Source organism: Drosophila biarmipes, chromosome 2R (genome assembly GCF_025231255.1).
Source record: "Drosophila biarmipes strain raj3 chromosome 2R, RU_DBia_V1.1, whole genome shotgun sequence".
In the NCBI taxonomy this organism is placed as follows: domain Eukaryota; kingdom Metazoa; phylum Arthropoda; class Insecta; order Diptera; family Drosophilidae; genus Drosophila; species Drosophila biarmipes.
The window spans coordinates 8,700,893-8,728,858 of NC_066615.1; the positions used below are offsets into that span (position 1 = coordinate 8,700,893).

A 27,966-nucleotide genomic window follows, 5' to 3' on the forward strand; every position below is an offset into this window, starting at 1 on the left:
TACAGATCAGATACCCCTTACAGATCAGATACCCCTTACAGAGCTGGAGAGAACAAAAGGAAGATTTAAATATGTGGTAATCTGGGTTGCAGACAGATTTCAGTGGTATGGCCAAAAAAACTATAGTAATAAATTATGAGTCGAACAATTTTAAGCATGTTTTATGTTAGTTGATCTTTTTAGAAATCTTATATTTAATTGATTGATATTAACCTTGTATCAAACGTACCTATTATTAACATTAAGCTGAACTACATTTAAAAGATATTCCTTCTATTGAAGCAGACATTACCACACAATAGTGATGGAATCCACCCATTTAAGGCGAGCGTCCCTTAAGTGTTCCAGTTGCGAGTCAATTTATTTATTATCCAGTCCATATGGTGCGACACATTAGTGTGAACAGTCATCCCTGTACATCTTTTGGATCCATAGCTGATAATTCCATATTGGAAGGTTTGAACTTCTCCATTGTAAGCCCAGTCTGCGCTCAAAGGCCCTCCAGAATCCCCATCGCAAGTGTCACTGCTGAGGCTCCCAGTGCAAATCTGGGATTCATCAACGCTAAGATTGAATTTCTGGACACAGTACTTCCGATCCACTGCATACATAGTCGCGGTCTGCAGAATAGGACTCATTTGAAGATTTTTAAGCCTACCCCAGCCAGTAACTTTAAAACGTGAAACATCTTTCACTTCCGCATTAAAAAGAAGGCAAATAGGTCTAATACGAACTAAGCAAATATTTAGTAAAGGAACTCTGTGATGGTTATCACATGAAATTACCTGAGTACGGCACCTCTTCTGCCATTCGAAGCAGACCTATGTCATTCTGTTTTGCTGATTCTTTGTACTCTTCGTGAACAATATTCAAATCGACTTTAACTTCGAGTCCTATACTGCGATTCCGCGTGTCATATTCCCCTATTCGCACCGTTCTGCAAAAAAACAATTAGAATTTCTGAGTAAAACATTTTAAAGCTTCACTTACATATTATCACTAACTATGCAATGCGCTGCGGTCAAAACAAAACCTACAAAGATTGTGTACGTAAGTAAATTAATTGTAGTTAAAAACAAGAAAGGAAGTTAACTTCGGCAAGCCGAAGTTTGTATACCCTTGCAAAAATAATCAATAATTTTATTAAAATGAATTCGAAATTCTTAAAAATATAAAAATGTATATTCCCAACATTATGAGATAGTATGTCAAGAAGCCCCAAAGCTATAATTTGTTTCACATTATTTCCCACCAATTATCCGATCGTTCCTATGACAGCTATATAGTCGTCCGATTTTAATAAAATTTAATTCGAAATTCAGAACTAATTAAAAAATGTTATTTTCAAGCTTATAAGGTTATACTCGTATGTTAAGAAACACAAAAGATATAATTTTTATTCCATGTTTTCCGACTAATTTTCCGATCGTTCCTATGGCAGCTATATGATATAGTCGTCCGATTTTGATAAAATTTAATTCGAAATTCAAAACCAAATAAAAAATGTTATTTCCAAGCGTAGGAGGTCATATGTTAAAAAACACCGAAGATAAAATTTTTCAATATTATTTTACCACTAATTTTCCGGTTGTTCCTATGGGAGCTATATGATATAGTCGTCCGATTTTGATAAAATTTAATTCGAAATTGAGAACTAATTTAAAAATGTTATATTCAAGCTTAGAAAGGTATATGTTAAAAGATATAATTTTTTTTAATTTTTTCCCCGATGGTTCCTTTGGGAGCTATAAGATATAGCTGTCCGATCCGGCTGGTTCCGTCTTATACGTATACTACCTGCCTAATACTACTACCTAATAGAAAGAAGAATTTTGGGAAAGTTTCAGCCCGATAGCTTTAAAACTGAGAGACTAGTTTGCGTAGAAACGGACGGACAGACGGACGAACAGACGAACGGACAGACGGAAATAGCTAGATCGACGCTGATCAAGAATATATATACTTTATGGTGTCGGAAACGTCTCCTTCACTGCATTGCAAACTTCTGACTGAAATCATCATACCCTCTGCAAGGGTATAAAAAAGTGGATCCTTAGGTTATTGAGGCATATTTTGGATGTTACCCCGTGTTATTAGGTTAAAATACTTACGAGAGGTGATAAGGGAGCCGCCACAAATCGAATCTCCCCCGACCAACAACCTAACCATCCAAGGATTCGAAAACAGGGCGGCATTCTGACCTTCTACTATTCTCCAAATGAGTTTCCTTGATTTGCAATCACTGTCGAGTAGGGAGGCTGATCCTTCCTCAGCCCCCAGAAACAGGCTGACCAGGACCGCAACTATTACCGCTAGAACTTTCTTCATGATCTCGAGACGACTGAATGAGAGTCACACTGCTCGCGACTCTTTTAAAGTAGGAGCTTATCGTCGTTTCATTAGAAAAATCTTTAAAAATAATGTTCTTAGAATAAATTAGACCTTGGCAAAAAGAATTCCAAAAAACACGACTACGTTATGTTTTTCTCAATTAGAACAATGGTTGTATCGTGGTATCTAATAAGGCTTACGTTCCTAAAATAAATGATTCATGTTGTGTTTTGAACACGTCATTAACAGTTACGAAGTTACGAAAAGTATAAATGCGTCCAAAGTCTCCCAAGAGGAAGAATTTAGGGTGTCCATTTAAGAACGGTCCATATAGTCAGTATATTAGAGCGTGCTTTGTGGTGTCGAAATCAAAATAAGAAAGAATTTTGCTTACTTTTGATTCTCCATTTTGCTTAAGACATGTCGGTCATATTAGTCACCTCACGGTGACATTCTTAAGCGATGTTGCGATAGGGCAGCTTATTAATGTTCAGATGGTTGCTAAGAGCAAGTTTGGTGAAATAATAATCCCATTTCAGGCATTTATACTAACAGGAAGGGCGCTTTACACTACCGTTTTGCTGCTTTTATATCTCTAATTCTCTTTTGCTGAGCTGAGTATTGGTTCTATGTATATATTATATGAAGGATCCTCATAAGGCCGGAAATGCTTCCTTCAAGCTGTCACATACTTTTCAACGAGTAGAGAGCATCTGTATAGGTACATAGAACATCTCATACAAGAATATTATTCGTAAGCACAATTTTGTTCATCCAATGAACAATGTATTTAGTTTAAGGTAAGCGTAACCAACTTTTTGAAGCTCTGGATAGAAATCCGACCGAGTGCAGCTCATTCTATACTATGTAGGCAAATATTCTATCGATGGGCACTCCCATGAAAGTGTCACCCTTGGTTCGTGTTACGCCCCACTGAGCTTCGACGAGCGTTAGCTAAATCGAATCAATTAAATGCAAACTGCCCAAATTAATTGAAAGCCAGTCGAAATCAGTGGCACTCTCAAAACGGTCGTGTGTGGTCAACAAATAAAATAATAAAATGTTGGAAAAAAACACGGATATTCCCAGTATGGCTAGCCAATCCTTAGGATACGCCCTTAAACGCAGAAAAGATCGGTTTGTGGTCGAGCCAATCGTGGGGATCGTGAATCCAGCTTACGAGCCCGACCTTGGTGGAGATGTGTCCTCAGTCAGCGACTCCAATCGAAAATGGCAAGTGCAGATCATATATGACCTAAATAATGTGCAGCACAGTGGCCTCTTCATATGGCACCAGTCAAGGGAAGATATTACAATTTTACCATTATTGAAAAGCGGTGTTAAAAAATGTACATTTATTAAGGATTATAAACTTTCGTAGTTTATATTTGCTAACAAAAAATAACGACTTTATTCAAATGATGGCTTAAGTTGTAACTAAAATAATCATACTTTTTAAAGCAGCATAATTTGTCAAATTCTAGATATACTTACATGGAGAAAATGTAGAATGAATTATAAAAGTAACTTAACTGCCTAATTTAAACTTGTACTAGAATCCCATTACGTGCTTGATCTTGGGTCTCTTAGCCGGCCTGGGATTAAGATCTCCTTCAATTATAGTATTCTGCCCGGGCAGGAGAACCGAATGCTCGTGCCGAAAGGTGAGAGGCGATTCCTTTTTGGGAGTAATAGGTTGCTCTTTAATGTGCCCATTCATCTCTGAGTACTCCGCTGTAGTGGCGGCGTATAGCTTGGGAAGCTTCGTTCCCGGCACCAGGTCGGGATTTCCCTCCGTCACTTCGTCTGCATTGATTTCGTTTGGCTGGCTGGGCAGTTGGTTTAACCAATCGGTCATGCGTTTCTCCGGCTCCAATTGCTGATGCAAGCGTTCTTGGAACATTTCCCTATTTACATCTCTTGTATAATCAAACTCCTCCATATCCCACACATCTAGCAAGTGGGTCGACAAAAAGTCCGTGTAGCGAGACAATTGGTAAGCAGACTTTTGCCAGGGGCCACGGTTTATGCCCTTGTCTTTTTTTGGATTAACTTTGCTGGGAGTTTGTTTTTTTGGTTGCTGTTTTGGTTTCTCCTTTGATTTCTTTTTCTTCTTAGCTTTGCCTTCGGATTTCGTTGGTCCTTTTTCTGCCCTTTCGGAGTTTTGGATTTCGTCCTCCGATACATCTGTATCTTCGATGCCGTAGTCAATTTCGATTTCCTCTACTATAAGAGGCTTTTCATCTGGTTTTGAACTTTTTGCGGCTTCTCGAAAAATATCTCTAATTTCCGGTATCCTTTGAACTTCAGTGCAACGGAGACTCTGGCGTTTTACGCGCTCCTGGATAACCTTGGCTGTGTAACGAATGACTTCCGCGGTGTGGAGTCCGGTTCTCATCTCCTGGACATGGTCGTCTTCGTCTCTAAGCGTAAGTCTTTGACAGTAAACATCTCCCAAGCTGTTTGCACTTAGTAGCTGGGCAAAAGCCTGATCACTTGTCCCTTCCAATGGATGAAAGCGGAGTCCCGTGAGGCATGCCTTGACCCGCTCGGGCAGATCAGTGTAGACATCCACAAAGCCTCTCAAGCGAGCATCTACTAAAGCTTCTTCTAGGGTTGGCGGAGAAAAGGGCATTGCAGGTGAGAACATTTCATCCACACACTGGGCTCCATATCCCTTTAGCTCGCAAACTCGCAGATCACTGGGAAAAACTCCAGCTAATGCTACATATTCACTTTCCTGGTGGGCGAATGTGTCCATAAAAGTGGGCGGATAGGTCATCTGATGTGTCCAGGTCACCACAGAACGATCGGCCAGTTTCTTGCCCAAACATCTTACGTCCAAGCAGTGGAGTTTGTGGTTGCTAGCCACGTACAGGAGATTGGGATTCACACTTTTGGCCAAACAAGAGAAACTCTCACAGGCCTTGGAGTAGAACCTGCTGGAGAAGCAAGGATTCAGCGGCTTATCGCATCTTACATCCACGGTGAGCAGAACAGGCTGCGAGAGATAGTGAAAGGTGTTGCCATCTGCAGGCTGTAGCTGGGCCCAGGTGCTCGAGGTTTGTTGCAGTCCCTTGAACAGCCGAATATTATGTTTGGCTATATCCTGTTGGGTCAGAATGTCCACAAAGCGCAAAGAGCGATCCTGGCAGGCCAGGGCCAATGTATTAGCATTGCCAAAAGACTGCGCGGCACTAGTAAATGGAGCTTCCTGACTGCTGAACGTGCTGTGGCAATACAGTTCGTAGTCTTCCAAGTCCTCTTCTCGCTTCAGCTCGTACAGGGAAATCTCATTTAGAAAGCGTGCCAGGAACTTCCGACCACTATTTGCTGGCAATCTCTCCAACGGAAAAAGTTCAAAGACTTCACTGGAGGCGTTCTTCATTTTAGTCGAATGCAAAGGATGCCACAACTCCGCCTCACCATTGATCTCGGAAAAGTTCAGATCCGTCAGCTTGTCCCCGCTGACATGCAGGGCCAGGTGACCACCTCCCTCAAACGGAATCGTGTTGAGGTTTCCGCCTGTGTAATAGTAATCGTAGCTGTCCCGGAAGAAGGGATTCTCCTGCCGGGCAATGTGTTCGGCCATGTCGTACAGGCTGACATCGTAGACTTGTTCCCGGTGCTTTTGCTCACGCTGCTTCATCTTTTTGGTGCGCTTATTATAGTGGACATTGTGGGCATTCAACTGCCGCATCCATTCGTCGTAGGCTTGAGGTCTTTGGACGCAGGCCTCCACACGGGGCGTTTGCCCGTCTTCGGCTACGAACAGTGGCAGTGGCACCGTCACCAAGCAGTTGGGAAAGTCCTGGGCCATATCCTCGTCCTGGTCGTGGAGCATTTGGCCCAGCATTCCACTGTTTGCGGCCGCGATGGCGTAATGCGGTGCGTTTTGCAGAGTCCGCGTTAGGTGCCCTGGCTCGTTCCAGTCCTTCTCTTCGGGATCCCCCTGAAAATCGATCTCTTCCTCGGACTCATCGTCCCCGGTTTTGGCCTTCAGCTGGGCACTGAGTTTGGCAATTTTAAGAACCTTCTGGTAGGGTCGCGGCATGTCTGCAAAAGGGCTGTCAATAAGTGAACTGGATTTCGGTACGCTTGTGGTCTTATACTTGCTTGCTGGCCTGGCTACAGGGTTTCTTTATCCAGTATTCAATCATAAATTCAAAATCCCCCGAAAAATACAAAACACATGCCGCTTCTCTTCTTCTTCTCGTAAAATAGTGTGGCTGTACCTGAAAGTTGCAAGAAAGTTGCAAATACATAGGTATAAAAAATACTGCTTGAGCGAATTTAAATTGGTATGTTTTAGAACTTAGAAATAATTAATAATTTAATCTTATTCTTGAAAAACGTATTTTGTTAAGTTTAATTTTAAAAGTGGAAAACATAATATTTGTACACATTTTATTGTGCAGAGGCATTGAACTAGTTTCGACTGCCACTTCAGTCTACTTCGGCGCTCTTTTTATTTGAAATATTTCCCTTGTTTTTACTTGTATAGTTTCAGAAACTATATTATTTTCTGCATCCCCACACCTCTTGGGCGTAAGTATTTTCATTATATATTTTTGCATCTTGCACATTTATGTGCACTATTACCTGCAACAAGAAAAAACCAAATAAAAACTGCTAGTAAAAGTAAATTGAGGTCATAACAAATGTAGAGCTTTATAGTTTATTCCAAAATATCCATATATAATCAAATGTAAGCAAGCTATTTATTTTATTCCTCAAGCGGTTGGAATTAGTTTCTCCAGTGGGATCTTAAGGTTAGGTTCGGTTCCTCGAGATTTGTAAGGCGGTCGACCAAAATCTTGTCTTTACTTAAGAAAACCATTTAAGGAGAACACCGACATTTTGAGTTAACTTACCTGAGGATAGGAAAAAATATACAATACTATGAGCGGGAAATCAGAGTTCGTCAGCTGCATCGAAATGTGACAGAACGGAATTTAAATTTAAATTACAAAAATAATATACTCAGACCCAAAAAATATCGCTACGATAATATTTTTCTAGCTGACAAAAGAAACGTCGACGGCGTTTCCCCAGTTCTTGCATCACGCTATTTGATTGTCATTTCATACCTTGGCTTAGGTTTAAACGAAAAAACAACGAAAAACAGCGATCGAACTTTTGAAAAATATCATTATGATATTTAAAAATATCAATTTAAAATATAGGTATACTGATGATATTTTATATATTTTGAAAACAATTAAATGTTAAAGAAAGAGAACATCACAGGCCGCTCATTTAGGATTCATAGCAAACAAACAAGATACAAAAAATTAAAAAAAGTTATTTTATCAAATAAATTTCGCGCAATACAAAAAAGCTAAGCAAAGGTTGTTTACATATTTTGATACAATAATCACGAATTTGGTTAGGAAAACGGTCTTCAGGAAAAGGATTTAAAGTAATTTCCTTGTGAGAATCAAAATTTTGTGTTTTCGGTTGTTTTTAAGCACCTACAACTTAAAAAAGAACACAAAAACAACATTTTTTAAAAATTGTGATTTTGGTTTTTTTAACCCATGAAAATTTAAAGAGAAATTATTTTAGAATAGAAAATATGTATACATTTTCGAAACTAAAAGTAAATAGACACTTAAGTAAAATATAAATTTAACACTTTCAAATTTTCGGACAATGTCATTTACAAATAATATCGATATGACACTTACGTTCGCTTACGTTTGCTTTGATATTACGCTCGCTTAACATCGATGTGCGATAGGCGATATTTCGGCTATGGTAGTATTTTTTAATCAGAATGTCATCGGTATATTCGGTACATCGATACCTTGATACTTTCGATGCCTAGACAGAACGGAATTTAAAGACTCGAAAGCAGCTGGAGAAAGTACAAGAACGTACAAAAGAGCAAGAAACGATCCGTAATTACTGGCAGCTGCGAACAGCGCCGTGTGTGTGAGTGCGTGCGCGAGAGCGAGAATCAAGTGAACGAAGCGGAAGGAGCCCCAAAATTACACAAGTTGTAAGGAAGGCTGAGAAAAAGTTGGCCCAGACCGAGTATTGATTTTTTCATAGACAGTGCAGTAGGGGAACGGTACCTTTTTGATAACTGAAGAGGCAGGCGCGAGGGAAAAGCGGTTGGAGTTCTATCTCGTTTTGAGACCCGCAGCAAGAAGGGGAAGAGAAGAAAAGAACGGAAAGCGTCAGGTGAGTTTTCATGTCCAACCACTAACACTCACACACACTGCCACCGCACACCTACACTCAGCGGGCACAATTAACACACACACAAGTGCAAAAGAGCAACAAAACAAATGAGAAGGTGCGAAAGAGGGGGCCGAGGGGATCTCAAATTTTATCAGTTCTAACTGTCTTCCTCTCCCTCCCTCTCTCGCCCTTGCAAGTGCAGCATTTGTTTTGCTGCACCTCTACTCCTCCCCTCTCTCTCTCTCTTATCTCTCTTATCCTCTCTCTGCGCCCCCATTAAAAGGAAAAGAAAACACACTGCCTCATCCAAACTTTTCATTTGCATCCCAGTACCTGTTTTCCAATTAGCACTCTTATCTATTTTGCGCACTCTTCTTTAGCTTAGTTAGCAGTTGGTTGTTGTATGCATGTTGCTGTTGCTCTCGTTGTTGTCGCTCGGCATATCTTTACTAATTCATCCATTTATTATGTTCGTTTTTATTCGTTTTTCGTTTTTCTTTTGTGTGTTTTGGCTTTAATTTCGTTGGTTAGTGGCTGGCTTTCCTCGCTTTCCCGACTGCTAATTTTGACAAGCCCCAAATGGCTTCTGGCTCTGACGTAATGCCAGCCCTGCTGCCCACCGCCCTCCTCTCTCCATCTCCCTCCCTCCCGTGCTCACTCTCACGGAGCTGGCGCTTTTCCACTCTAAACGACCTCCAGAAAAGAAAACTTCGCCGCAATCATGTCAGAGGCTGCCACAGTGAAGCCTTAGCGAAAGAGTTCTCCGGTTCAGGTCTTCAAACCACCACGATCCTTACAATCCTCATTCGATATAGGTTCCTAGCTGAAAGCAGTGATTTTTTAGGTCAAACTATGAGGAAAAAAGCAATATAATATTAACAGTCTTATCTAATATTATGATATTTAAACAGCTTCACAACTCTTAAATGAGCTTTTCTAATCTCCAAACTTTTCCTCGTGAAAAGTAGTAAGGAAACTGATAAATTGTTCTTAAAATGCCCATTAGAAAGTTTTACAAATTTCTGTTTAAAACACTTCTAAATGCATTTCAAAAATAGTCTTAGATCAGCTGTTAGCATAGCAAACCTATAAGAATGCGTCTTAAGTGCCCTACTTCAAACTAGCTGGGCAAAATGCTACCCTAATTGACCAATTTTCAAGCTACCCTAAAGAACCGAGTCGTGGGCTGTGCACTAGGAGCGACTTGACTGTTGTCCTGGACAGCTGCCCTAATTGGTTTACCCATGGGCGGTGTTTACTGTGCCTGTCGACATTTGTTATTTGCTGTTTTGTGAAATTTTATTGCTCTTGGCGGAGGCTTTCGGGTGTGGAAGCGGATGGGCGGGGAACCCGCTTTGATGGCTCCACTGTAACCTGTCGGCGCCATCGCCAGTATTCCGCCTCCGCTGGCGGCCCTTCTATGTAATATATGTATCTATATGGCTGATGTTTAACTTTCCTGCATATTTAATGCGTAGGTCAGTTTACCCAGAAGGCAAACACAGTGAAAAGTTCCTCGCACAAATTGCTTTTGGCGCCTTGTTGCTGCCGCTGCGGTTGCTGTTGTTGTTGTTGTTCTTGGCCACTCCAGGTGTTTACCAAAACTCTCCTGCCACCCCCGCTTGCCCCGTTTTTGCCCTTGGTCTGCGGCTCTGTTTTTATGTAACTTTCAAATCGATTGCAAACACGTAACAGTAGGGCAACCTGCACGGCCCACCACCACTTTGCCACGCCCCCAAGCCCCCATGCCCCACACCCAACAGATATTCCTGCCATATCCTGCAACAACGCTCTGACGTCGAGCGTGTGATTTTGTTCGTTCCAGCTGTATTTTTCGTATTTGTTGGCCTGCGGCCTGACATAGCGTGACATTTCCTTTATGTGATTTGCTGCCGCTGTCGCTGTCCCCAGCCCCCTGCCCCCATAACCCCTGTCCCTGCCACGCCCCCATCAGGTATATGGCGCGCCGCCCCCTTAAGGAACATTTGAATAATTTCTGTTTTGCAAATTTGTCTCCACCGGAGGCGATATCCTTGAAAGGCTCGGACAAATTGCAGTCAATACACAAGTTGAACAAGTATTTTTGGGGGGAGAAGGCAACTCGTGTTGTAAACAACCTCCAAAGGAATTCGGAAGCTCTGATTATCAAGTTTTCAAAAACATTCTCATCAGGTCTTTGGATCTACTTTCTCAACTGGAACTCTTTAGATATATAATCAGTTCCAAGCTTCCTAAAAACATTCTCATGAAGGGCTTTGGATCATAAGCAAACAAAACACAATCTATAAAATGGAATTTTATATGTACCAAAGTCTTCCCCCTGTTTACTTTAAACTCTTGAGTTTTTACCGCAATCTGAGAATGTAAATCATCATCATCCTTCAGGAAATCAGAACTTTCGGAATCTTAGGAAAACCCAAGTAGCATTGACTCCCGACCAAGAACACTTTTGAGCAGATTGAGTTCAGAGTGTTGCCTCGAGTTCGCTTTGTTGTTGCCCGTTGACCTGCCAACGGTTGCCGTGGCTACCTGCCAAATTGTCGATATTCCGTGTGCTCCTTTGGCGCTGGCCGGAAAAGCAAGTGGGGAGCAGCCAGGGCACGTCATTCTCTGTCGCCGTCTCGCTCTAGCCAGTGGCTAATACCGATGGCTCCTCGGTCCTCGGTCCTCGGTCCTCATTCCCCGCACCTCAAGCTCCTCTTCACGTGCAATCGTAATTATGAATAATTCGCCATAAATGGCACACGCTGGTCTGCAATTATTGGAATTGAAGTGCCCCAGTTGCCGCTGATAAATCGCTTGCCACCAATACTCCCCAGTCATTCCATCTAGAGTATATGTATCTGAACATGGCGCTAGTTCCATTATATCACTCGTGCGCCGAGGTGAAAAGTGCAAGCGCAACTTTATCAGCGCCCATAAATCGCCCAGAAAAGGTCAAAGTTGAGCTCGACTAGCAGCACTCTGCAGGCTGGGAGGATGGGGCGGAATTTCCGAATGCCAGTGGATATAGGAACTTCAAGTGTAAATACACTATAGCTTGGGCTATGAACCGAGGAAATGAATAACAATCTGTAAGTCTACAAAATAGGTGGTGTTTCCTACAATAATCTAGCAATTGTTAACCATAGAATTTATGAAAGTATGCTTGTCTTTCTTTCAACATTACATTGTACATTAAAGATAAAGTCATAGGTGTTAAATAAACATTAAAGAGTGTGGACTAGCAGGCTAGCTGTATGGATTTTCCAGTATTTGACTTGGTTATCTCCTTACAAGAAGCAGATAATGTAAGATAGCTGGTTATGTTCCTCAGGAAATCAGAGAGTCAACCACCTTGGATGAATTCCAGATAGCAAGATAAGACAGCAGGAAGCCATCGGCAGCGTACTTATATCATTTCATGACTAGCTTTTTTCTTAATTTGTACATCATGATTTTATGACTAAAGTTTCGCTTCGAATGGCCGAATTATGCAGATAACATTGCAGCCAAATGAGCAATAAAATACTTGAGTCGTTGGCTTCTGAATAATAAAACTCTAAAACCAGCATTGCCCCGCCCCGAAATCCCAAGTAATATATAAATGTTCTCTCTTCTGTCTGTTTTCCCCGGGGCGCCATTCATCATACGCACCGAGGCCCCGGCTTGAAAATGAATTCAAATTGCTTAGCTTGACTGGGTTCTGAACCTAAGACGCAAAAAATAGTAGCCGCAACGAGTTTGTTTTGTTTGCAGCTTGGATTTATACAGTTACACATAGTCCGGTCGGATATAGTATATATTTATCTGTACCAGGGGCTGCGTCACAGCTTTGGAGTGGGCGAGGCGTTTGCATTGCTTTGTTGCTGTCCGGTGATTATTAGTTGATTAATTTCAGCCGCATGACGTACTTAATCAGCGCCAAAAAGAACTACATGAGAACTAAAACGACAGCAGAAGGGAGGAGCATAGTTTGGCCTCCCGGGCATGTGTGAAATTTTCATGCCTCCGTTCCACTTTGGCTTTAAGCCAGGGCACGTGGAGAGCAGGCCTCAACCCTCAACCCTTGGCCCAAACTGGGTTAATGTAATGCATATGTGCCAGATTGTCGGCCCAGGGGCTGGGGAGGAGGATGTTTTGGGGGTTGCTGCTGCAGTCTCTTTCTGCCACCAGTCCACCTCCCCACCCCTTTCATCTTGCGGCCTGGCCTGCATATTTGGTTTCAAGTACGAACATTGGCGCCCCAGCTCAGTGTTCCCCCATGCAGTAGCACTTGGATACTGACGACAAATGGGGGTTGAGGTCTTAAGTTTCGGAAGATCTTTAAGGTGCAGCCATTTCTGAAATTTCCTTACATGGTGTCACGTTTGATTCAAAATAAAAAGATCTACAATTATCAGTAGGATTTTTTATTTAAGGTTTTTTAATAAGAACAGGTGATAGTTTTTTAAAATCCTCTCACAAAGATAACCTTTATCAGCTTAGGAATTGTAATAGCAAACTGTTATATTTTTTTCATATACAAATTAAATAAAAATATGTAATTTTACTAGTTCATAGTATTTCTTCTTTGAAGCGAGTTCTTACTGTACCTCAGTTTTTTACCAACACACAATCCACATAAATTATGCTGTTTAGAGTTTAGTAGAAAAGAAAATGATTTTGGTTGAAGCAACTACAAACATCAAACTAATAAAAACATTAGGGAAGTGTTTTTTAAAAAGAGTAGAAATATTAACTATTTATCAATTTTATTTCTATGAATTTAAATATGTGCTTTAAATGGTTTTTAAGGGACACCGCATAATTAATTAACTAAAAGTTAAAGGTTTTGGGCTCTTTTATCCCAGTTTAATTTACTTTGCCTTTTAATAAGAGCCTGTTATCACTTGGTTGTGGCTTTGTCTTTATTCTTATTGCTGGCTGGTTTTTAACCAACTTAACGTTTATAAACCAAAATGTATGGCTTTATCGTATGACTTAAAGCTTTATTTCCTACACTTGGTGGCAGCTTAGTCATACCAAGACCCCACAGTAGTGGCTTGATGATTTCTAACCATGTCAATCATTTGATGCTGTGGACCTCCGCAAATCTGGTTTACGTGTGACTCAACCTCACTGTCATTACTTATGCTTCTGTTATTATAATTTTGTGTACACTTCTCTTCTTTATTTTTATATGATTTATGTTTTGTGACGTTGTGACGCCGCTGCTGCGCTGCTGCTGCCCAAATATAACAATATGTGAATATCAACGAAATGCCCTTTGTATTTGTCTGTCTGTCTGCCGGCTATGCCATTAAACACCTCGGCGCTGATGAATCAAAAGCATTGTTAATACAAAAAATCAACAAAAACACGCACCCACACACCGACACTTGCATGCACAGTGGAACTTTCAGTTTATACTATCCGAAAAACCAGAGCAGAGGCAGGCTAAGTACCCAAATTCGAAATTCAAGCAAAGCCGAAAGATACAGTAGTAGCTGATAAACAAAAGAGAGAACTAGGAAAAAAACATGCCACAGTCAGAGGGCGGCTATGTGTCGCTGCCGGCCGTCAATGGCAACGGCGGTGCCATCTATCAGTCGACCACAGAGCCCACGGCCCCGCCCTCCGTCTTCGAGAGCGTGAAGCGGGCGATTGGCCAGGCCATCAAGTCCTCGCCCACCGACAGCGAGGAGCTGCTCCGCTCCGAGCGCCTGCCGGTCATCGTCGGCGGCTCCAGGTAAGTCCACCTCGTCGGTGTCAGCCACCCAGCCCGGCTCCTTTCTCCGGGCGACGTGACGGTGAGCTCTCCGCCAATCACTCTTAATCACCATTCCGTCCAGGAACCATGTCCCCATTTTAGCACGTCCACAGAACACCCACTTTCGCACTCAACCACAACACACCACCCAACTGACCCCCACTGTGCCTGCACAGAGAACAAAAAGCAGGAAGCAATCTGCATATCATTTCAATGTTGAAATCAATTTATGTAGCATAAAAGTGCCAGATTTTTTTACTTTAATAAAGAATTAAAATGTTGATAACACACAATAGTCCAACTTCTGAACTGCAATTCGTAATATTAGCAAAAGTAAAACTAATGTCCATGCCAATACTTTTTAATACCATTAAAAAGTTTACTTAAAAAATGGTATTCCTTAACATTTAAACACTTTTTAAATAAGATATTGCTCATGTTAATTTATTGAGCTCTGTATATGTAGTTCAATGACTAAGAAGTATACTCGAAGTCAAAAGGTTTGAAAGCTGTTTTGATATTGTCACACTTAATTGTGTTTTGTGACTCAGCTCAGACTTTTTTAATAATGCAGGTTTAATTTACTTGGAACTTTGTAGGTTGGCTCTTTCCTGCATATACTGGGGTGCCACTGGAATATTTTTTAATTTCTCCAGAAGATGTTTCTGTGGCGCCCCCCTAAGTTCTCTGTGTAGCTCACCTAAACACCGAACATCAAAGCTCCCTTTTGCCTTGGCCACCTAGCTTCCTGTAACCCCTGAAGCTTAATAGCGATTGCATGTCTACCGAAAATGTTTGTTTTTTGCCTTTCTTGCCTTTGATTGTTTGTGGTTTTTGCCATTGTTGTGAGCTTCTGTTGTTTTAGTTACATTTTCTTGAATTCTTAAGGCACTTTGCATTTGATTTGATTTCGCCACCAGAAGGAAGAGCTAATTGTATATATGTGGTGTATAGTTAGAGCCTTTCGCATTGCTCACATTCCGCATTACATCATCATCAGCAAGCAGGCTTACAAGAGTCTCTTTAATTATGACTTGTTTAGATAAGAACTATAAAAAGGGGATATACTTAATAAGTTCCGTAAGAAACCACCTAAAGTAGAGCATTTCGAAAGAGCTCAGACCCCGAGTGAAGATTGTCGGAAATTTAACTTCGCTTCTGGTTAGCCGTGGCCCAAGGTCAGACTGCAGTTGCAGCTCTAGCAGTTTTGTCAATACAACAATCCCGAGAGCACGGCAAACAGAGCTCAGAAAATAAGCTGAGGCTTTTAGTTGGCTGCCGGTCGCGACCCACATTCGTTCTATTTGCGGTCACTCTTGAAATTATTCATACTCGTCGTAGAATCCACTACTATTCACGGCTGCTGGCGATCTCAAGTGGCTTCAATTAATATTTCCGCAGCCACTGGCATCGCTCTGTAAGTGGTTCTCGTCCAGTGATTTGGTCCAATTAATATTCACGGTGCAAATCAAATATGTGCAGCCCTGACTCCAGATATCGCACTCTCTGTTTACGTTCTTTGCGAACAGTGCGTTGCACTTGGCTCGTGGCCTGCAGCTAACCGATACCGAGCGGTTCTAACCGGTTGGGCGCCGTACCGGTTTAAGCTGGGCGCTCTGTGATTGCTTGGGATTCGAGAGAAAGCAATGATAGCCTATGCAAACAGCTGATTACCGGGTATAATCCCCCTGAGTTCCTCCATTTCAATTACTTGCTCTCACGGGGCCTGCGTGCTGTTCCAGAAATTGATCGCTTAGATTAATAATGGACTTAAAAGGGCATTAGAGGTTGGGGAGTGTAATTAGTCGGCCGAAATAGTACTTTAATTATTAGGCAGTTCCCTATTTCCGTAGAAATGTTCATAATTTAGGTAGATAATAAACTTTATTGAAAGTAAACTGTCTTTATCAATCTTGAAACTATACTTTTTTCATGAGGTAATGCGTCCCGACCATTAGTTTCCTATTATAAATTCATGGTGGCATAATAGTTTTGCCTCAGCTCGTCCATTTTCCTCTGCCATAAGCTCTGCTTATGCAATTGCTCCCTGTGGGATGCTTAGGGGCTCAATCACGTAACCACTTTAAGGTGATAATGAAAACAGCCATGACCCGAGGTATATGTATAGGTACATCCGAGGATAATGAACTCTCATCCCTCACCTGGGCTTCCCCCACACCTTCAGCACTCACTAATTGAGTTCGGTCCCTGCAGTGAAAGTTGCTTGTTATCCCAAGAAGAGCGAGTAGGTAAACAAAAGTTTTCCGCCCTGTTCCTACGCTTTCCTGTCTTACTGTGCCGGCTGCTTTAGAGGGGGTGAAAGGGAAAAGAAAGTCAAATTAGTACTGCCAGCTGGTCGCCTTTTCCTGGCGCCACTTGTTTGTTTGTCGCCCGTCATGCCCATACATCGCTTACATCCATCGACATTTACCCCCAAATGACATTGCGTGACTCACTCGCTTACGTTGTACGTAAGGCCCGAGACCTTGGCGAGAATTTCCCCGCTTCCGCTTCATTCATCAGCCAAACAAAGTACGCTTCCTCGCTCTTTCTCCTTTTCTCCGTGTCTCTGTACCGCTGTCGCCTGTCTCTCTATGCCACCCAACCGACCTGTGAATATACTCTTAAGATCTGCAATCTCCAATTCCAAATAAAAACACGTACGGTGAAAGTTTTTAGCCGATTCGGAACAGAGTCTGCCAGAAACTTGCCTCGATTTTTGTGTTCCTTTGGTTATTCTTTGCTTGCATGCTCATAGAATCTCTTTCAGAGACCGCGACAAATCCGGTAAGACACTGACCACCAAGATGCCGTCAGCTCCAACACACACTGCCGAGGAGGCACACCTGCTGGGGTAAGTAAAAAGAAGTGAGGAACTATAGAGAAACTCCCAGGGAATTGTGTAATTAGGCCCCTAAACCCCGACCCTCCGAATGTGTAAGATATATGCAACACACGATAACACACGAAACGCAACCCAGTTGAAAAAGTATAAAAAAAACACCAAAAACACCGCCACGACACACAAGTTTAGAGTTTTTCGTTTTAATCTACCTTGTGTTATCTCTGTTCATTAACTTTTCACATAGTGTTTGATTTACGAGTACTAGTACTGTCAAGAGACAACCATTAGTTTGTAAGTACTGCCTAGACTTGAGTTTGACAACTAAACCCCGTAACAGCATCCCGAATTGTTTTATCTCTCCGAATGTTGATTAACCGATACTTTTCGTCTTGATTTGTTTGAGTTTTGCATACATATGAACCATAACTAGAGTAGAGGAGAGCAGCGAGATCAACTCATGCCTGAAATACGTATATGCCCACCGATCAGTAGCCTTTTAGCCCCTAGACGAAATCCGAAACCAGGATGCATATCCTCCCGACACACAGCCACCAAAACTCACAGGATGCCAGTCTATGACCAGCTAACCTTGCCGCTGCTGCCACTGCTGCTGACGCTGCCCTCAATCCCCCTAAGCAAGGGCTGAAAGCTGCGCTAGTTACTAACTAAAGTTTTGTTGTCAATCCGAACAGCACAATGCCCGTTGATCCCATGGATGACATCGAACTGCGCTCCGTGCAGCTGCAATTCCCCAATGCCCGCGGCTCCATCCTGGAGGCCTGCGAACAGCGACGCGTGCCCACGGACAAGGGCGATGTCCACGTGGCCATACAGGGCGATACGGCCAAGCCGGCCATCGTCACCTACCACGATTTGGGACTCAACTGTGAGTGGTTTAGTAACCCGACCAGATATACATACTTATTCATTCCTCATTTCTCTGCAGACGCCACCAGCTTTGCTGGATTCTTTAACTTTCCAGTGATGCGAGGTTTGCTGGAGAACTTCTGTGTTTACCATGTGACGGCTCCTGGCCAGGAGGAGGGTGCCCCCACTTTGCCAGAAGAGTAAGAATTTATTGAAAATCACAATAGTTTTTAAATATACGTTTAGTTTGGCTTTTCTATTTATTCAACACGTTCGTTATGTCCTCCAACCCTAGCTACGTGTATCCGACCATGGATGATCTGGCCGCACAGCTGCTGTTCGTGCTCTCCCACTTTGGCCTGAAGTCGGTGATTGGTTTCGGCGTTGGTGCCGGAGCAAATATTCTGGCCCGTTTCGCCCACGCCCATCCGGACAAGGTGGGCGCCCTGTGCCTGATCAACTGCGTCTCCACGCAGTCGGGCTGGATCGAGTGGGGCTACCAGAGCTTCAATGCCCGTTTCTTGCGCACCAAGGGCATGACACAGGGCGTGATCGATTACCTGATGTGGCACCACTTCGGACGCAATCCGGAGGAGCGCAACCACGACCTGGTGCAGATGTACAAGCAGCACTTTGAGCGAGGCGTGAACCCGACCAATCTGGCCATGCTGATCAACGCGTACATCCATCGCAACGACCTGCACCTGGCGCGCACTCCGCCAGGCACTCCGGGCACCGAGACGGCGGCCACCACGCTGAAGATGCCGGTGATCAACATCACGGGCTCGCTATCGCCACACGTGGACGATACGGTGACCTTCAACGGCCGCCTGGACCCCACAAACTCATCCTGGATGAAGGTTCTTAGAGATTTTAAGTCACATTTGCGGTCAAAAGAAAGGCATAGAAATGTTAGGACCCTTAAAGACTTTTGGAAAGTACAGAATATTTGAGCAGGTCATTTGCTCGTAGAATTTATTGATTAACCTTCTGTATTAGTTTCAATTTCAACAAAGGTTCAAAAAATTAAGTCTTATATTCGTCACCTTTTAAGCAGAAATATTTTAAACATATAAAATCTATTTCCATTACTTTGTTCGCAAATGTTTGACCTGCTATTGATTATAGACTATACATTTTAATGTGTTTCATCTCCCTGATAGATTTCCGATTGCGCTTTGGTGCTGGAGGAGCAGCCGGCCAAGTTGGCCGAGGCCTTCCGGCTCTTCTTGCAGGGCGAGGGCTACGGTAAGTGTTAGAACACCGCACACACCACCACCTACAACCACCACAACAAGAACAACCAAAACCACAGCAACATCAAATGCTACAACAACTGAACAACCTCAGCAATCTCTGCTACAATCTCAACAATCTACTGTACCCACTCTATCTAAACCCTCTATTAACCCGCAACTACTTAACCACCTCCTACTTGTCTTAGCCAAGTACTTCAGACCCGAAGACTGGGACTCCTTGCAGTTGAGCAGCTTAATCTAGAAGTCCCTTCCGTTCGGAGCAAGATATTCCCCCAATAGATTCAGTTCAGTTCAGTTTCCCCTCAAGAGATGCTCCTAGTCAATCCCTTAATTTTCTCTTTAGAGACATACGCACACAACAAAGAACAAACGATCCTGACCTAACAAGATCTTAGCCTAAAACCAGAGTATTTGAGAATCAAAAGCTTTTTGAGATGCAATGAAACGAAACCAAAAAACCTTTTGTGCAAAATTTTATATTTATAATTGGTTAACTATACAAAGAAAACAAACAAAAATTGACATTGATCGTTCATAATTATGTTGATAATAAACCAAAGTATTTGTACCTAAACGAAGTATTTCAAAATAAAAATCGAAAAGTTGTTGAAAATCAAGCGTTTACTTTTTATACTCATATTTATCCACCTCCAGCCCAAGTTATTCCCCTATAGTTAGGACCCGATAAAATACAGACAATTTTGCATCCACGACAGCAACCAAGAAAAGATATTTCAAGATGTTCATTACTTTGTTTTTCATTTCTTTTCCTTTCTCCAAAACTGCTTGTTTTTGCTAAACCAACATACCAAACAAAAATTTATAAAAATGCCAAAAAATTATACGAAAAACAACCGAACAACACGCAACACGAATCCAAATGAACAAATATACAAACGAAATCTTCCACACGAAATTGCAACTTCAATCGATCGAACTGTCAAATCCCGCACCCCATAAATCCATAATCTTGCACACGCGACCTCCATTCGGTTTCATGGCCAATGTAATCCAATCAAAAACCATCGACTTGCTCTCTGCTGCATTCACCTACGACTTCCTCCGTTCTGTTCAATTCAATTCTAATTCTGATTTTCTTTTCGTTTCGAAATTGGTTTTCTAATCCCCCTCAAAAAAAAAAAAACAAATACGAAATCGACAAATAACACTAACTAATGCAACTGCGCGTTCTCTATGATTTCAACAACAAACTAAATATAATAATCGTATATATGGTATGTATATTTGTACATGAACATTGACGCACCTGTGATCGTAGTGTCTGAGAAACCTCAGTAGGAGATCTGCCACCCGAAGCACGCAAGCAGTAAAATACCCAACAAAAATTGCAAAAAACAAACCCGAAATCTAGTTGGAATGCATTTAGCTAATTAATTAATACAATAATTCAATTTTACCATATATACAAATATATAGGCAAAGTAGAGCTTAAAACTACACAAAACCACACACACACAGCCAGTTGATGGATTTTTTGATATTTTAAGGTGTTCACGGGTGGATAATATATTACAACCATTTCCAATTCTGAGTATCAAAATCTTATGTTACACGTTCTCGCGTTTGAATATCACATCAGTGAATATAAAAATGTAAACTGAAAATGGATATGAAATTTTAGGAGTTGGTATTTAAATATATTAAATACAGTTTGGAACATTTCAGAAAATGTAAATCCTATATTGCACTGGGTGCATTTTTTCAGACAACTTTGTCTAGCACTTTAAAGCTATTTGAATGTAAATACATTTGTCATCTTAAAATATTGCAATGCTCCTTAAAATATAGTCAAGTTTAACTAAAACGGAGTCTGATTCGTTTCGATGATTTTTTTCAGAATTTCAAACCCAAACTGGCAAACTATGAAATATTCTCAAAATACTTTTAAATTTTAATTGCTAATTGTTTCGAACGACCCTGAACGCCTTAAGATTCGAAAAGCTGAGTAGTGCAATTGACTAACACTCGCCTGCATACACGTAGATTTTCTTCTCGAGTACAGTGCGACCTCGGTTGTGGGCTGCTGATGCGCTTTTGCTTTTCCAACAACGCTCTTTGATTTTCTCCTCCACCAAAACACTCTCGCACACGCCTTTTGTTTAGAATAAATCTTTAATTTATTTGACCTTTCATTTGTTTTTTTTATTTACACGCAAATTCAAAACAAAATACACAACATCGACAACAACAACAACGAAAACTATTACCACAACAACCACAAACAATTGAACAATTTGAAAAACCCCCAAAAGCTGTTGGCACATTGCAAAAGCTGGCGCGCAAAATCTCAACGGTCAGTCGGAGCAGTTCCACGCAAATTGAGCTCACTGTACAGTGAAGGGCGGCGGCAGAGCGGCATGAGGAGCGAACGGAGAGAGCAACAGCAGCGGCGGCACCACAGCCCCCTGGTTCAGTGGGGCGGAGTGAGAGGAGCCATTGGATAACCACCCGATACCCACAGCAAAAAGAAAGAACACAATAATTACTCGAAAAATGGTTTACAGCTTTGCTTTTAAGGGCAAAATAATCTTGCTTCGGTTTCTCCTCTTCTGTGATTTCCTTTGACATTTTTTGTTGCTCTTTTGTTTATGTTTAATCAGTTTTTGTAATTAATACGGTTTTTAGTTAGTAAGCTAATGAGTGGAAAGCAGCTAAAGATTTAGTTACCATTTCGTTTGTTGTCTACATAAATAAATGCATTGCCTGCATTATGTTACCATTCGTTTGTCCCCCTTTTCTCCACACGCCTTGAAGGACGGGCTGCTTTCACCACCCACAACACAGCTTAAATATGTACGGAAGCAATAAGTTTATACACTCTATACAAATATACATACATGACAACGCTATTATATACAAATTACATACACTAACCATACGCGAGTCGAGAAAAACGATAAAAACGAAACGAAAATTGAAAGTGTAAGCTTTTGTTGTATATTTGAGAATTCCAAATAAACGAACAACGTCAATTTCGAACTGTAACGATGAGGCCGGACGCACTGCATCCTACTGGGTGCACTATCCAGTCCTTGGCCAGAGGAAGTCGCATCGTCTCTCTCCCACAGCAGCAGCATCGTCGTCACAGCAGCAACATGCAGTCCCAGCAACAGGTGGCGCCACATCAACATCCGCATGCCATGCAGCCATCGAACCGATCACCGATCCCATCGATCATCGCGAACTCTCAGCCCAGCTTCCTCCCTCCCCTCCATATCGTCATCGTCCATCAACCAGAACAACAACAACCAGCAATGATAACCCAAATAATAATAGGGACAACAGCAGCAGCAGATTGTCGCCGCTTTCATCTCGAACCATGCAAAGTGCACCACACACCCACAGGAAGACATGCAGCTGCGGTTTAAATAATGATAGCTATAATAGCACTAATGAATTCCAAAAAGTGTTCAACATGTATGACATATGGTTACGTAAATAGTTTCTGCATATACCTTGGAGGTCTGAACTGCGTGCCTTTCGGAATCCTCTTTTCTATTCAGATTTAATAGTTTTTACTTAGGTTAGATATTGTCAAAAGCCTCAGTTGAACAAACAGAACAATCAGATGAAATGAAATTTAAAAGGCTGTGTAAGTCGCACTTCGATTGACAATTGCCTTCTAGTTTGACGATTCCTTTAATTAAAGCAAGACTAAAATTAATAGGGAGATAGCGCTGTCAAAGTATTTTTTACTGAGAGTCCCTACACCTTGCTACCTTTACTTAGACCGCAGCCATGCAAACAAACAGACACCACACACACAGACACACATTTCGAAACAGCAGCCAAGCCTTTTAGAAAGTGTATAAAGAAAGACACCCATCAAGAACAAGAACCAACAACTTACATGTTCTCAAGTAACATAACGTAAATAACAAAAGCCAAACTACTACTACCTTCCCCCCAAAACAACAACCACTTAAAAAACTGCCACAGCAACGCCGCTGTCCACGCCAGCGAGTTCGCCTTGTGGAACTAAGTACTCCACCTACTCCTCCATCTTCTTTGCCAACTTCCGGGAGCAGCAGCAGCAGGCGATGGAGGAGCGTGATCGCGAGCGGGAAAGGGAGCGGGATCGCCAGCGGCAGCTGAGCCTCCGGGTGGGCAACCGGCTCCGGGAGACGGCCATCAATTGCACCACCAGCCCCACGGGCGCTGGCCAGGGGGACAATAACAACGCGGACAATCGCAGCGGCGACGAGGAGGATCTGGATCTGGAGAACGGAAACGGAAGTGGCAGCGCCAGCGGCGCCGTAGCCGGGAATGGCAACCGTGCCTACGTGACCACGGACACATCGGGCACGCTCTACTACGGCACCCAAAGCAACAAGATACGCATCACCGAGAACCCACTGCCCGAGCCGGTCAGCTCTTAGATTGTTACTGCTGAGCCACGCCACAGCCACATAATCTCCAAAAGACACCTTGTTAATGTTGTTACCACACACTGAGAAACAAAAAGCAGCAGCAGCAGCAGCCGCCAAGTCAAGCCAAGCTTTCAGCCGTGCTCCAGGAGACACAAAGCCACAGAAACTCAATAAGAAAAAGAATGATATTGATACCAGATACCAGATACAAGCAACTCACACACCGCTAGGTAATGAATGCAATAATTAACCACCAAATGAAATCCGTTGATTGATTGTGTTTCCCTATGGTTTTCGAGACGCGGAGATATATTTGTAATTTACACTTTGTGCCTGAGCGTAACGTAACGAACATACACATAATATATGATATATCAAGCCAGATCGGATCAGATCAGCAGAAGCATTTTAGTTATCTCAACCTTTTTTTTGGAGTGCAACACATATTTTATGACGAGCTTGCTTAGTTGTTGTAAAACAAACAATATAAATCCAACTGTTAACTTAATCCCAAGAATAACGAAAACTATAAAAATGTAGCATATCAAATAACAAAGAAATCTCTCAAAATTACGAATATACTTATACAAGAAACCTAGATAAATCGTAGACAATTGCGAATTGCGAGTAACTCCAAACAAATTTTTGTTCACAATGAATGAGAAGAAACCCTAGACACAAGACACGGTCACAAAGACACCATACACGATATGAATATAGAATACATACATATAATATATATAAATAATGAAAACTTTTTGCAATAACTTCGAATTCAATTCAATAAAAGTTTTAGAAGCTTGAGTTCGTTTCAATTATTTCGGTGGCAGCATTTCCCTGATCCGGCGTAGGGTCTCCTCCCGGTCCCGTCGCATAACATCGGATACTTGGAGCAGGAACTGCTGCTGCTGTTCTCGTTGCTGCCGCAGGAAGCTCTCGTTGGCGGATTTGATTTCGGACAACAGCTGCTTCTGGCCTTCTATAATAGCCGAAAGTGCCTCAATCGGCGTTGGTTCCTCCATCTCCACTGCATCCTCGTAGTCCTCACTGTCGGCAGCGGCTCTTAGAAGATCACAGGTGGAGCTGGAGTTATCGCTGTCACTCTCAAGCGCAACATTTGCTTTGATTGCTGGCTTGGAAAGGGCAAGTTTGGTGTGGCGCCCGGGTCTGGGTATGATGCTCTTTTTGTTTTCCAGCGGTGCCTGAATCAGTTCTTCGAGGAGTTCAAAGTGGCGGGGTAAAATGCGCACATTATCCAAGCCATGCTCCTTGGCCTCTCGATGCCGCTTGAAGAGCAATCGCAGCTTGTTCCGCAGCTGATGGGGAGTGCGTTTGATGGACTGCTTAGCCAGGATATTGGAGATGTGCGCCAGGGTCTGAAAGTTGCGTTTCCTAGAACCATCCAAGGCGCGAATCAAGCTGTTGTCCCTGATGGTCAATAGAAATGAATCCACCTCATCGTCTGTCCAAAAGTGTGCTGGGGGAACAGAGGGTTTAATTCAATATGGAATATTGAATAGAATTGGAAACACTGAAATACTACCTCCGCTTTTTTGTAAGGCATCACCCTCCTCCTCGTCACTGTAGTTAAACTCACTGTCGCTGGCGCTACTGAGATTGGCTTCCGCTTCTGCCTCTGCGGCCGCCTCCTCTTCGGTGGGATCCAGGACCTGCCGCATCGCCTCAAAGTGCTCGAACGTGTCCCCTGTGCCGTTCTTGACCTTGTTGTACAACCGTCGCAGGAGCTGGAACTTGATCCGCAGCTTGTCAGCACCCTTGTGGCAATTGCGCTTGGCCATCTCCTTGGCCAGCAGCTTGAAGACCTTGGCGTTGCGCTTCCGCAGCAAAGCCGTACGCAGCCCGAGGGAGTGTATCAGGTCTAGGAGCATCTCCACCTCGCCTTCGGCCCACTTGCAACGGGGAACGATGTTAATCGATGAACTGGAGGCATCAATGGCAGCTGGGAAAGGGTAACAACACGAAGATAGGGATTTGATTTGGACACTCTCTTCGGGGTTGCACCTACCATCTGCTTCGCTTTCCGAGATCATGCCGGAATGGTCCTCGTCGGCCTCTGCATCGCCATCGCTGTCACTCTCCAGTTCCTGTTCCTCCAGATCGGAACCTCCGTTTCCTTGCATCAATTCGTGGACGGCCTGAAAGTGCTCGTAGGGTTCCCCACCGTTCCTGGCCCTCTGATACTGCCGTCTCATCTGGTGGTACTTCATCCTAAGCTCCTTTGGGCTCTTGGGACAACTTCGTTTGGCCATTTCCCGTGAAATCACCTTAAACACCTTCTCGTTGCGGTGTCTTCGCAGTGGAGACTGCAGCTTCAGCTGGTGGATGATTCCCAGAAAGACCTCCACCTCATCTTCCGTCCAATTGCAGCGACTAGCTTTTCCCGAATTGTTCTCCGCACCGGAGTGGTTCGCATTCTCCTGATCTAAGGGGGGAAAATTAGGGATTTAATATAAACCTAGGCTTTGGCGGCAACATTACCCACTTAAAAGATGTGCATATTTCTGCTCCGCTTCATGTTCATCTTCGTCGTTGCCATTGAAAGTGGAGTATTTGCTCATGGTATAACATTTAGGTAGATGTAAAATTTGTTTTTATATTCAATTTTTCCTCGGCGTTAGCTATGTTTAATTCACTATTTGTTAATTTGTTTGTTTTAGTTTTAGTTCCGATGTGACCGGGTAATGAACAAAGTAAAATCCCAGCCGGTTGGCAAAATATACTAAAATATGAAAGCCGTTAAATTCAAATAGCTTAGATGAAATGGAAAGACATGGTAGAAACAAAAAACCAATAATTAAAAAATAATTGTAGTAATTATAGGCAAAATTGGGTTTACTTATGGTCCCTTAGATCAAGATCCAGTACACAAAGTACAGTGATAATTACTTTTCCGCTCAATGGGCTTCACATGCGTCGCTGGTTATTTTGGAAAATTCTGATCAGGGGTAGCAATTCGTAGTGTATAGGAATTTCGTTTAAATTATTGTTTTGTATCTAGGCAGGTATGGATCAATTGAAAAAGGATGAATCAGCTGGTGCGGAGAGATAAAAAAAAATGGATTGTGCAAGGGAATTTATTCATTTATGCTCGCTTCGCCATCATATCTGTGCCACCTGCAGTGCAGGTACGTTCCCCAGTATTCCAACAAGGACCTTGTGGGAGTGGGAACCGGAATCGGATTTTAAAACATAACAAAATTCGTGGGCGTTTTTAAAGTTTATTTTAATGTTGCTCATGGTGCTGTTCTCCAAATGGAAAACGGATTATAGCAATTTTATGCCAGAAACCGTCGTTACCTGCGTACTGTATTTGAGAAACCTGGATTACATTCTCAATCCATTTCATGTAGTGGGTTACATCTGTGATAACTCCATATGAAGAATTAGCAGTGCAATATATAGATCCAAAGCTAACCAAACCGTACTGAAATGTCCTGGTCTGATTTTCGTAATGCATTGCATAGCTCAAAGGGCCTCCTGAGTCGCCCACACATGTGGCACTTAAATTACTGCCGACACATATCTGGGATTGGTCAATTTGAGTTGTAAACTTCCGGTTACAAAAGGTTCTTTCGGTAGGGTAAACTGTCGCTGCTTGTAGTGTATGGCTTAGTTTCTTTTCTTCGGTCATACCCCAGCCGGTGACGTTGAATTTCGTAATGGTGTTCATTTCCTCATCGACGAGGAGACATATAGGTCTAACATAGTCTAAGCAAGAGATGTTTAGTTAGGGAGGTTCTTTGAAGTTTACCAATTTACCTGAATACAACACCTCCTTGTCCATTCGAAACACGCCTATATCGAACTGCTTTCCGTTTTTCCCAGTGTAATCCCTGTGAACAAATTTCATATCGGCTGTACGAATAGGCGCCTTATCTATGCATTTACCCGAAGAGCAATCTGGTTCGGGGTCAGTGATTAAAAAGTCGCCCAAGCGCAATTGCGTTTCGTTAAAGAAAACGCAATGCGCGGCCGTAAGAACCAAACCTTAAGAAGGAAAATAATAATACAGGATAATTCGTTTATGAATGTAAAAGTTTAAATAAATACCCACGTGTTGTGATAAGCGTGCCGCCGCATACGAATGTAAACGAGTCATTTGTGGGACCATTTCGTGTAAAGACCCTTACCATCCATGGGTTCTCCTTGTTAGTCGTACTATGACCATGGTGAATGAGACCTCCTATATCATCAATCGTTGATATTCCACAGTTCCTGTCAAGCAAGCGAGCCGACCCTACTTTGGTGAAATTAAAAAGGCAGGCTATGACCAGAATTCCCGATAAGACGAGCTCCATGTTTTCGAGAAGACTGAAGTATAAGTTCGCACGG

General features: G+C 42.5%; 5 protein-coding genes across 17 annotated transcripts; 2 read left to right on the forward strand and 3 right to left on the reverse strand.

The window, feature by feature from the left end:
* The first annotated feature begins 3,360 nt into the window (after window positions 1-3,360).
* On the forward strand, window positions 3,361-3,840 carry LOC122818145 (uncharacterized). Its single transcript, XM_044091655.2, has 2 exons — window positions 3,361-3,627; window positions 3,816-3,840. Exons 1-2 carry the CDS (start codon window positions 3,392-3,394, stop codon window positions 3,838-3,840), a joined length of 261 nt encoding a protein of 86 aa, XP_043947590.1. The 5' UTR covers window positions 3,361-3,391.
* On the reverse strand, window positions 3,670-6,563 carry LOC108026902 (uncharacterized). 2 transcript variants are annotated; one of them, XM_017098112.2, is made up of 2 exons: window positions 6,448-6,563; window positions 3,670-6,387 (listed from the first exon to the last, which is right to left on the reverse strand). In XM_017098112.2, the coding sequence occupies exon 2, from the start codon at window positions 6,383-6,385 to the stop codon at window positions 3,884-3,886; it is 2,502 nt and encodes an 833-aa protein (XP_016953601.1). In that variant the 5' UTR covers window positions 6,386-6,387; window positions 6,448-6,563; the 3' UTR covers window positions 3,670-3,883. The 2 variants fall into 2 exon arrangements, with proteins under 2 accessions (XP_016953601.1, XP_016953600.1); XM_017098111.2 differs by having other exon boundaries at window positions 6,444-6,555.
* A 1,519-nt stretch (window positions 6,564-8,082) lies between these two features.
* Window positions 8,083-24,417, forward strand: LOC108026680 (protein NDRG3). 11 transcript variants are annotated; one of them, XM_050887509.1, is made up of 9 exons: window positions 8,083-8,335; window positions 8,389-8,520; window positions 13,832-14,230; window positions 17,022-17,105; window positions 17,789-17,982; window positions 18,043-18,163; window positions 18,259-18,823; window positions 19,127-19,211; window positions 23,183-24,417. In XM_050887509.1, the coding sequence occupies exons 3-9, from the start codon at window positions 14,022-14,024 to the stop codon at window positions 23,620-23,622; spliced, it is 1,698 nt and encodes a 565-aa protein (XP_050743466.1). In that variant the 5' UTR covers window positions 8,083-8,335; window positions 8,389-8,520; window positions 13,832-14,021; the 3' UTR covers window positions 23,623-24,417. The 11 variants fall into 11 exon arrangements, with proteins under 11 accessions (XP_050743466.1, XP_050743465.1, XP_016953250.1 ...); XM_050887508.1 differs by having other exon boundaries at window positions 8,083-8,520; window positions 13,893-14,230; XM_017097758.3 differs by having other exon boundaries at window positions 8,085-8,520.
* Window positions 24,329-26,311, reverse strand: LOC108026682 (uncharacterized). 2 transcript variants are annotated; one of them, XM_017097769.3, is made up of 4 exons: window positions 26,117-26,311; window positions 25,640-26,056; window positions 25,157-25,573; window positions 24,329-25,090 (listed from the first exon to the last, which is right to left on the reverse strand). In XM_017097769.3, the coding sequence occupies exons 1-4, from the start codon at window positions 26,190-26,192 to the stop codon at window positions 24,429-24,431; spliced, it is 1,572 nt and encodes a 523-aa protein (XP_016953258.1). In that variant the 5' UTR covers window positions 26,193-26,311; the 3' UTR covers window positions 24,329-24,428. The 2 variants fall into 2 exon arrangements, with proteins under 2 accessions (XP_016953258.1, XP_050743467.1); XM_050887510.1 differs by having other exon boundaries at window positions 26,113-26,207.
* Window positions 26,312-26,836: 525 nt separating this feature from the next.
* LOC108026567 (melanization protease 1) lies at window positions 26,837-27,951 on the reverse strand. The gene is made up of 3 exons (XM_017097518.3): window positions 27,689-27,951; window positions 27,394-27,621; window positions 26,837-27,342 (listed from the first exon to the last, which is right to left on the reverse strand). Exons 1-3 carry the CDS (start codon window positions 27,930-27,932, stop codon window positions 26,858-26,860), a joined length of 957 nt encoding a protein of 318 aa, XP_016953007.2. The 5' UTR covers window positions 27,933-27,951; the 3' UTR covers window positions 26,837-26,857.
* Between the last annotated feature and the right edge of the window lie 15 nt (window positions 27,952-27,966).

Bases quoted from the DNA above. Each gene is read 5' to 3' on its own strand.
- LOC122818145 (XM_044091655.2), top strand. From the start codon at position 3,392: ATGTTGGAAAAAAACACGGATATTCCCAGTATGGCTAGCCAATCCTTA. The intron at 3,628-3,815 runs GTCAAGGGAAGA...GTCAAATTCTAG, and splicing joins GGCCTCTTCATATGGCACCA to ATATACTTACATGGAGAAAA.
- LOC108026902 (XM_017098112.2), bottom strand. From the start codon at position 6,385: ATGCCGCGACCCTACCAGAAGGTTCTTAAAATTGCCAAACTCAGTGCC.
- LOC108026680 (XM_050887508.1), top strand. From the start codon at position 14,022: ATGCCACAGTCAGAGGGCGGCTATGTGTCGCTGCCGGCCGTCAATGGC. The intron at 14,231-17,021 runs GTAAGTCCACCT...AATCTCTTTCAG, and splicing joins GTCATCGTCGGCGGCTCCAG to AGACCGCGACAAATCCGGTA. The intron at 19,212-23,182 runs GTAAGTGTTAGA...AAACTGCCACAG, and splicing joins CTTGCAGGGCGAGGGCTACG to CAACGCCGCTGTCCACGCCA.
- LOC108026682 (XM_017097769.3), bottom strand. From the start codon at position 26,192: ATGAGCAAATACTCCACTTTCAATGGCAACGACGAAGATGAACATGAA. The intron at 26,057-26,116 runs GTGGGTAATGTT...TTCCCCCCTTAG, and splicing joins GAAATATGCACATCTTTTAA to ATCAGGAGAATGCGAACCAC. The intron at 25,091-25,156 runs GTAGTATTTCAG...CTGTTCCCCCAG, and splicing joins TGCCTTACAAAAAAGCGGAG to CACACTTTTGGACAGACGAT.
- LOC108026567 (XM_017097518.3), bottom strand. From the start codon at position 27,932: ATGGAGCTCGTCTTATCGGGAATTCTGGTCATAGCCTGCCTTTTTAAT. The intron at 27,622-27,688 runs GTGGGTATTTAT...TTCCTTCTTAAG, and splicing joins CGGCACGCTTATCACAACAC to GTTTGGTTCTTACGGCCGCG. The intron at 27,343-27,393 runs GTAAATTGGTAA...TCTCTTGCTTAG, and splicing joins CAAGGAGGTGTTGTATTCAG to ACTATGTTAGACCTATATGT.